This window comes from Quercus robur, chromosome 2 (assembly GCF_932294415.1).
Source record: "Quercus robur chromosome 2, dhQueRobu3.1, whole genome shotgun sequence".
Classification (NCBI taxonomy): Eukaryota; Viridiplantae; Streptophyta; class Magnoliopsida; order Fagales; family Fagaceae; genus Quercus; species Quercus robur.
This window is the reverse complement of record NC_065535.1, coordinates 80910698-80919989: the sequence shown is the minus strand read 5'-3', so window position 1 is coordinate 80919989 and position 9292 is coordinate 80910698. Positions and strand designations below refer to the sequence as shown.

At 36.9% G+C, this 9292-nt stretch overlaps 1 protein-coding gene across 2 annotated transcripts; it reads left to right on the top strand.

Moving 5' to 3' along the window:
• Positions 1-1778: 1778 nt before the first annotated feature.
• On the top strand, positions 1779-7805 carry LOC126715272 (nudix hydrolase 20, chloroplastic-like). 2 transcript variants are annotated; one of them, XM_050415806.1, is made up of 9 exons: positions 1779-2356; positions 2554-2618; positions 3462-3648; positions 3843-3923; positions 5579-5704; positions 5962-6041; positions 6162-6277; positions 6438-6558; positions 6668-7484. In XM_050415806.1, the coding sequence occupies exons 1-9, from the start codon at positions 2045-2047 to the stop codon at positions 6723-6725; spliced, it is 1146 nt and encodes a 381-aa protein (XP_050271763.1). In that variant the 5' UTR covers positions 1779-2044; the 3' UTR covers positions 6726-7484. The 2 variants fall into 2 exon arrangements, with proteins under 2 accessions (XP_050271763.1, XP_050271762.1); XM_050415805.1 differs by lacking the exon at positions 6668-7484 and adding an exon at positions 7500-7805 and having other exon boundaries at positions 1788-2356.
• The last annotated feature ends 1487 nt before the right edge of the window (positions 7806-9292 follow it).

Below are 9292 nucleotides of genomic sequence, written 5' to 3'. Positions count from 1 at the left end.
TTAGAGATTGAGCCCAACAACCCAAGTTTGGGTATGCACAATTATTTTATAAAGTTGTATGTAAAAATAAAAAATTATGATATTGGGTGTATTGTTAGACAAGTTGGTAAAGTAAATAAAGTAACTTTTTAGAGCGTAAAATAAGTTTTTTTTTTAGAAACCTGGACGTGAATACTCTTAGAGCATTAGCATTGGGGGTTGTAAAACCCCCAAATTGCTATTTTACAACCCCCAAAACATAAAAATAAATAAATAAATAAAACCTCTTTATTCGGGTGTGTAAATTTAAAATTTTTTACAACCCTGCTACAGTGAGTTCTTATATTTACAACTCACTGTGGTTAAGTTGTAAACTTAAATCCTATTATTTTAATTCACATTCTCTCTCCTCTCGCCCACGTTAGCCCTCTTTTTGCCTCTCTTTCTTTCTCTCTTTCACTCAGACATAGCTTGCATTAAATCTTTCTCTCCCCCTCTTTGCTTCTCTTTCTTTCTCTCTTTTGCATAGACACTCTCTCTCAAACTTCTCTCTTTCCTCTCTCATCCCTCTCTTCTCTCTCTCCCCCCCTCTCCCTCTCTTTCTCTCTTTCACACAGACACTCTCTCTCAGACTTCTCTCTTTTCTCTATCATCCCTCTCTTCCCTCTCTCCTCTTATTAGATAGGTGCCAGATTTGCAGATGGTGGTGGGTTTGTTGATTGGTGGTGGGTTTTTAGATTGGGTTTTTGTTGATTGGTGGTGGCTGTGGGTTTTCAAATCAGTGATAGTGTAAATGCCGAATTTGGTCGTGTTGATGGTGGTGTTTGGGTGGCAGTTTCAATTTTGGTTGGTTTGATTAGTGTTTGGTTAGTTTGATTTAGGTTTGGGTGGTGGTTGTATTACTGATGGAGGGGGATTGTTTTTGTAGCTAATGGGTTGCAGATTCCAATAGTGATGGTTATGGTGGTGGGTTTCTGCTGCAATTTGTGGGTTTGGCTATGGATTTTGCCGTGGGTTTAAGCAGATGAAGAGAGGGAGACACAATGGGCTGAGTTTTTGGTGAAGGATTGTGGTGGTTGTGGTGGTGCCGATTGTTTGTTGGTGGTGGTTTTGGGTTTGGGTTTGGTGGTGGGTGGCTGAGAGAGAGACAAAGAGAAACATAAATTAGAGAGAGAAGAGAGATGGGAGAGGAGAGATAGATAGTTTTATATTATTTTATTGTGTAGTTTATCTATATCTATACTACTATTTAAGGTGCTTCGCCTGTTTGAGATGAACATTTCGTTGGTTCAAAAATACCCTTACTCCCATGGGTTTAAGTAAAGACAAAACTAATGAACAATTCGGTAAAAATACATCTCTAACTCCTAAAATTAAATTCTTAAAAAAAAAATTATATAGAAAATTAAAATATATGCACGTTTACTTGTGAAATTTCTTCGTTGTTGTGTTTGGCTTGTTTGGTTAGGAAAATCAATTCTTTAATAATCAAGTTCAACATGAAACTCTAGTCTTTTATGCTCGAGTTACTACAGTGAACTCAAGTCTAATACACTCGAGATGTTAGTTTTCTAAATTGTTTATAAACGTTACTAACTAACGAAATTGTTTGAAGATTGATGTTAGTTTGCAATTTTTCCCTCAAATTTCTTTGCTTCCTCTATCTTATTTGGTTTGTTAGTACTTATTAGACGAAACTACAATTTATATCCTTTGAAAAAGTTTTGGTTTTATCCTTTAAAGTTTGTTGGGTTATGAGTTTTGCCGGTTAGAGAGAGATATTTAAGAGAGAACTCAGAAAAGAGAGTTTAAGAGAAGGGGGAGGAACGGAGACAAAAGAGAGAAAGAGAATAAAAATTAGGGATAAAGTTGTATTTTGAGGTCTAAATTAGTAAGTTTTAGAATGTTTTAGGCCGACGTGGTAGTATTATCACAGACCTGAGGGTAAGTTTGTGAAATTTACCGAAAGAGAACTAATAAAACGGCGTCATTCGAAAGCCTAAACTCGAATCGATTGCTAGTGAAGTCATTGGTCGTTACATACATCCTCCTTCCCTTGCGTGAAATGGCGTGCAGCACTTACAATTATCTTCACCTCCCTCACAAAATCCGATACTCACTCGCTTCTTCCCTCTTTATCTCCAAACCTTCTCATGCTTTTCCCAGTACATTTACCACACCGTTTCCTTCTCCATCTCACACTCCAATCAAATTTAATGTATCCGTAAAATTCAGTACCCAGTCAGTTTCAGTTTCACCCACCAATACATTCACCTGGGACGACGTCGTTCGGATTTCTCAACCGGATAGCGTTCCACATGATTCTTCGGACCTCTCAGGCTTCTTCCAGAAAGTCAAAATCTGCAATCGCGGATCGGTAATATTCTTTTGTCTGTGTATTTTTACCTCAGTATTAGTAATATTTAAGCTTAATGTTTGGTTGCTGAGATATTCTAATCAAAGAAAAGAATAGGAAACAGTTTTCAGTCGGACCGTTTGGTTCATTTCCTTTTGCTAAATAAGTTTTTGTCTGCGCTTCCAAACGCCCACACAAAATGTCTGAATTTGTTGCAGGAAAAGCAATTTGAGTTTCTTCCATTTGTCATTGAAGACCAAATCGCTGGTTATATTCATAATGGGTAAGGCAGGCTTAAAAAAGAAGTTTCTATTTTCATTGATTTGTCTTGGTTAAATTCATGAAAATGTTTGACAAGCTATATGTTAAAATATTAGTTAAATGTTTAAATTCATCCTTTCCTAACCGTTTAAAACATTTGGGATAACGGGTAGTTTATGGTGGTATTGGAACAATGGGTCCTGATTTAAAAGTTAAAACAGTGCCTTCACTTTACCTCCAATTTAAAAGGTTAAAAATCCCATTCGTTGGGCCCACTTATCATGGGAGAGATTGGGACTTTGGGTTCACGTGTGGGGAGTGTTAGAACTAAACTAATTCTACAGTTATAAACTCCACTTGTCCCAAAAACATAACGTGTTAAGAAAATGTGAATTATATATATGATAAGTAAAATTTAAAAGGAATATGCACCCCCACCCGCCACAATCTTGTACCAGGTAATCTAGGAGAACTCCTAGTGAGGATCAAACCAAGGATGTTAGGGTCTACAGCTCAAGCCAAGTTTCCAACCACTAGGCTTCAACCTGATGGGTTGGTTTAGTTCTAATATAATTTGGACAAAAAATGAAGCCATTTCTAATTGAAATGGTATTTTATTTCTATATATACTTAGTTGTTTAGACTTTAGGCTTATTTGACTAAACTGAAAAACAATAAAAACAGATTAGTTGGCCAACTTGGCCAGGTTCTATGACTTGCCAAACAACCTTTATGAATTGAATTGCTCAGTCCTTTTTTTGGGGGGGTGGGAGAGGGGGGTGTTGTATTACTGAATCCATTTTGTAGTTATATTATGCTTGAAACGAAGGAGTAGGTTGATCATGTACTTTTGAAATCTGTGCAGTTTTGCTAACCATTTAAGGAGGTTCAAGGATGTGTTTATATTTCCTCAAGATAATTCTTATGGAGGCTGCATTGGCAGCCATGTGACCTTACACCCGATGCTGAGGACACCCGATGATAGGACTAATGCAGTTGGAGATGTGGTCAAATTTTTGGGGGAAGAACTAATTCCAGGTATACGGAACGAGGTACTAGTTGTAATTTAGTGGTGCATTGATTCCCTCCTTTTTTAAAATTTTTTATTTTATGTGTCCTAGTGAAATGTGAATGTTTTTGTGTGTATGTGTGTACAATATGTGATTGAGATTAGATTCTTTGGGTCCAAGTTGTGGTAAGATCTTTGTTCCCTTGGCTAACTATGTATTCCACTAATTTCAATCAGCTATACCCTGTGACATCATCCTTTGGTGCACCAATCTTTTTTTCACTGGAACGTGCTGCAGCTCCTTACTTTGGAATAAAGGTGTGTTTTATGGAATTGTGGAATCTCTTTTCTTTTGGATATAATGTTGTATTGAGATATAGTTGACACCATTATCTGTATTCCTAATTTTTTTTAATTGCCTTTCAAATCTTTTTAGGCACTTGTAATTGGATTTGGTTCTAAATTTTTTAATTTAAATTTTGTCCCTCTAAAAAGAAAAAAAGAAAAAAAGAAGGTTGTTTTCTTTAGTTTTTATGCATTCGATTGAGTAGCAAACTCAATAGCGAATACTTGGTATCTTTCTGATGCTCTACTTGTAGTTTCTAGAAATAACTATTCCTTACTTAGTTATTTATTTATTCATTAATTTTTTATCTTTGTCGACTAAAATGCCTTAGACTGGCCTCAAAAAAGGTGTTTCTGTCATAATTCCTACTTATTAACGAAAATAAAATATGGTGAATGTTTATTGTTCACCTTTTGCTTATGAATTGTTTTCACCATTCACCTCAGCCAAACTCAACCATATGTTGTTTTTTTTTCCTCTTCATTATCTGCTAACATGTAAATACTCCTCACCAGAAAATTAGTATTAAAAAAAAATGTCCTCAAGGAAATTATCAATGAGCTCTACATTTACTACTAATTAGTTGAATATTTAATTGAATATGTTTTTCTGTGAAGCTAGGTAATTTATTGTGAGTTTGCTTCACGTGGGTTTTTTAGTAAAGTAAACAAGCTAGCGAATCAATCTTGTCAAAGAAGTCTGATGATAGTTTCAGCCAAGGGATTTTCAAAGATAAGTGACTATGAATTGAGTTTTTTGAAATAAAATTAGAGTGTGAAATTTATCTTATATATCTGGGTTTCTGCTAATCAAGCCAATCATCTTTAGGCAAAATGGCATCTCTTTACTCCATAAACACGGGGCTGGCTGTGAGGTCATAGTTTCAATTCTATGTGAGTGCACGTGAGTTGTATTTACCTATAAACATTTTTTTGATAAGTATTTACCTATAAACATAAAATGGGTTTCTGCTAACTAAAAAATGCACATACTTTTGAAGACGGTGAGCTCTTAGTGGTAAAGTTAAACTTCTTATTTTTACAGAGCTTACATGATGAGTGAGACCAAATTCAATCTCAACTGCATTGACAGCTTTCATATATTTTATGGACCGTCTGAATTTTAGGTGTTACTTATTTTTCTTTTCTCCTTTGTTTTTTCTTGTACACTCATCCTTTGTATGTCTTCCATGCACTAAGGTTGCACCCCCTTTTTGTGATTTTTAGTCATTCATTTACTCATATATATATATAAAAGGAGCAATTCACTGCATGCTAAGTAGATACAACATATGTGCTTTTTGACTTCTTGATTGCCTTTTGATTTATTATTAACTATGGGAATGTTGTCAATTCTGGTACATTGGTCCAACTGGCTTTGAACTTCTTCCTTTATTTCGTTTTTGGCACTATAATCTTTGGTAAGCCTATGGACGTGACTATTAGCATCTTATTTCGTCCCTGATTGTGTGTACCACTGATTGATGGCTGAATGATAATCAATCTTTGAACATGCCTAGCAATACATCCCTTTTCTTTTCTTTTTGATTGATGAATCTGACTCTATGATCATGTTACTGATGGATATAAGTTATGCATTCTTTTCTCTTATGTGTTCCTGTATACAGGCTTATGGGGTTCACATGAATGGCTATGTTGAGAAGGATGGGCAAAAACTTTTGTGGATAGGGAAGAGAAGTCAAATGAAACCCACTTATCCAGGGATGCTTGATCATCTAGCTGCTGGAGGACTGGTTTGTAATGATTGAATTATTGATTAAAAACCTGAGGCAAGTGGAAATCTGGGGATTTCTTCCTTGCTACATATTTTTGGAAGTAATTTACTTTGTTTTGTAGAAGCAATTTAATAGAGCTGAGTAACTTATGGCCATTGAACAAGAATAATAAACCATAAAGCTAGTGTGAATAAGCGATTCTACAACATATTTTCTGGTTCATATTACGTTCATTACAATTCAGTGCCCTCATATTTCCATGTTGGCAATGCTAGCCTTATGGGATTGCTTGTGGTGAGAATCTTGTGAAGGAATGTGAAGAGGAAGCAGGAATACCCAAATCCATTTCTAAAGAGTAAGTTTTCATTTGCCATTTCATTATCATTTCATGTTACCTTGCTGTGGCAGATGCCTTTGATTGAGAATGGATTCTCTCTCTCTCTCACTAATGAGATGATAAATGCTTCTCTTATAGGGCTATACCAGTTGGCGTTGTTTCCTATATGGACATTGATGGTTACAGATATAAGAGAGATGTTCTATTTTGTTATGATTTGAAGCTGCCTGCAAGCTTTAGACCTGAGAATCAAGGTAGGCCAATCTCTGCCTTCTTCAATTGCTCTTATCAGTTCCTAAGGTCAACTCTTGTCATTTGATCTCAGTAATGACTAATGACCATTTGTTTTATTTGATTTACTGGGTTTTCCTATAGAGGATTTTATTCATTTGTAAATGTCTTGTTGAGTGACAGATGGAGAGGTGGATAGCTTCAAGTTGATTCCTGTGACACATGTAGCAAACGTCATACAGAGGACACAGTTTTTCAAGTCAAATTGCTCTCTTGTCATCATTGATTTCTTGTTTCGACACGGGTATTTCTCTTAAGCTTATTTTCTTACTTTTTAGCAATTGGTTTAACAAAAAAAGTAACACACATATTCTTTTCTATGCACTGACTGTACCACTACCTGACAACTGCAGCAATAACAATGATTTTTCTGCCAATAGCCGTATACTAGTTATGGAACAGACATGGTAACTAGTTGCCATCTTGCCCAATATCCATCATTAACAAATTATCAAAATGAATATTTCTCCTGATTTTTCACAACCAAGCTCACTTCATCTGTTCCACCCCCACCCCACATTGATTTGTTACTTCATTTTCATTTGTTACAGCTACCTTGAAAAATGGGGCATTTGTTTAAAGCCCTTATATATGGGAGAACTAAAACTTTAAGCTAATGCTGAATTTGACTAAAGCTTTCTTATATGCCCTAAATTGTCAGAACTTCACATATGAAGGTTGTTTGGGGAGAGTGTGAACCTTAGCAGATCTAATTCTTGACAAATTAAAAAGGCCTAGGGAAATCTGAATATGATTGCAAGTGCATCCCCAGTGGCCTCTTCACATTCATTGGGCCCTTAAATGGTTCTTTCAGGGTTGATTGTTTCCTATGAACTTCCCTTGTGTGTCAAATGCCATTTGGGAAGACTCAACAAAATTAACTTTTGGTTCAATACATTGATGTTAGTAGTGGGAAAAAAGGAATACAAAGGCAGCCCACAGCCCCAGTGGCATCACTACCACAATGAGCAAAATCTGGTCTAATTGACTTTGAAAAATAATATGCGCCATTAAGTTAATATATCTCTTCTAATTAATTGCCTCGTTTTGTCAATCTGCAGGTGTATGAAATGGCTTTTTAATAAACAGACCTATAGTATAGTTTCTTAATGAACTGCTATGAGTAGTACATCTACAGCATAATTTTAACCTTAAAACTCTAACTTTTATATTCAAAATTTGCAGGTACATGAGTCCTGAACATTTTGGATACTTAGATCTACTACAAAGTTTGAGGAGTGGGGATTGCTCCTAATCATACTTTTTAATTGTAATGTTTTCCTTTGTTTTTTTAATATCTATTTTAACTTTGGCTAATTATAGTCTTATGAAGGAAGAAAGGGTTGGGTGTTGTAAGAATCAATTTTTTATTAGTAGCTTCCTGTATCTTTTGGGTGAAACTTGGGCCAAGACATTTTGTGAAAACGAAAAAAGTTCATGCCACCACAATTACTGAATGAGAGATATGGCACTACCGACGTTTGTTGGAAAGGTTTCTACAAAGGGTATTAACAATGTCTAACGTGCTCTTTGCAAAAGGGTTTTCATAGGTTATGCGTCATGGAAAAGCCACATATTAATCCACAGAGTCTCAAAAACCTACCTGAAACCACCTCCACTCACCAAATTCTACACACCAGCCCCAAACTGTCAGCTAGCCACTAGCAAGCCTTCCCTTGAAAACCGTCTTCCCCACAACTCAAAAACCCAATGCCTTTTCTTTTAGCCACGATTTGAAACCCCTGTGATGCTGCCTCAATTGGCAAGGTAGCCATGAACTGATTGTGGTTGAGCGAGCTATTGAACTCTACAAGGAGGCTGTCTGAGACAGTGGCGTAGTGTATGTTGTGTAGCCCCCCACTTGAAACCATTGCAACGCCATCATTGCTGTTGGGTTGGGCACTAGGTTCACCCAACTCACTGCATTGAAAGAGAGCAAGAAAGAAAGATTTGTTGGGTTAAATAAAAAAAAAAATAGTAGCAAATTCTTAAGCTTTGCTACAGTACTCAATCATCAATGTTGAATTATAGTAACAAAACAGAAAAGAAAATTGTTTTTTTTTTTTGGGGGCGGGGGGGAGGAAGTAGGGAGCCGAAGGAGCTAAAAAATGGGTTTAGCTCACCAACAATTTGAAAAACGGGAGTTTGTTGAGCTCATTGTGAATGCTGTAACGAATGATTTTTCTATTATCCTATGTCTATAAGATAAAAAAATTCAGGAAGACTATACAGCCTATATTGCTGATGCATTTACATTAGGGTTGTCCATCTCACCTGCCCACCTGCCCAACCCACCCGTGCCCAACCCACTACAACCTGATCCGACTGCTTCGATGGTCTGACGCAGGTCCCGATCTCCAAAACCTGACGCCGGCAGTTCGGTTTTGGGTCCCGTCCTTTAAAAACCATTCAACCCGACCCGCCTAAAGAGAGAACAACCTGCTGCGAATTCAAGCTTTCCGATGAGTTTTCCAGCACGATTTGGTAGATTTCGGCGACCAAAACACCAGATTTGGCGATTCTCAGCACGATTTAGGGGAAAAAGCATCGGATTTGGCGAAATTTCTGCCAGATTCGGCTAGATCGCACCGGATCTTGGATGGATTGGGAGAGATCTCATCAATTTTCTCCTTTTTTCAGTGGTTTCCGGTGGGTTTCAGCTTCACTCGAAACCGATGCTCACCCGATGGGAAACAGACCCGTAAAACCCGATCTCTAGCGGTTCGGTTACGGGTTTGGCACCTGCCTACTCGATCTCCGGCGGGTCGGTTGCGGGTTGGGCACAAACTCGACCCGCCCAACCCGTGGACAACCCTAATTTACATGATAAATCGTACAAGCTTGAGTGAAGCCCCACTTGTTTTTTTTTTTTTTTAGTTCTATTTTTTTTCCCTAATTATTACTTTCGCATAAAATCATTTCAACATTTTCAAATAGGTTATTTGTACCCTGATTTTAAGAGAGAAACAATACATGGA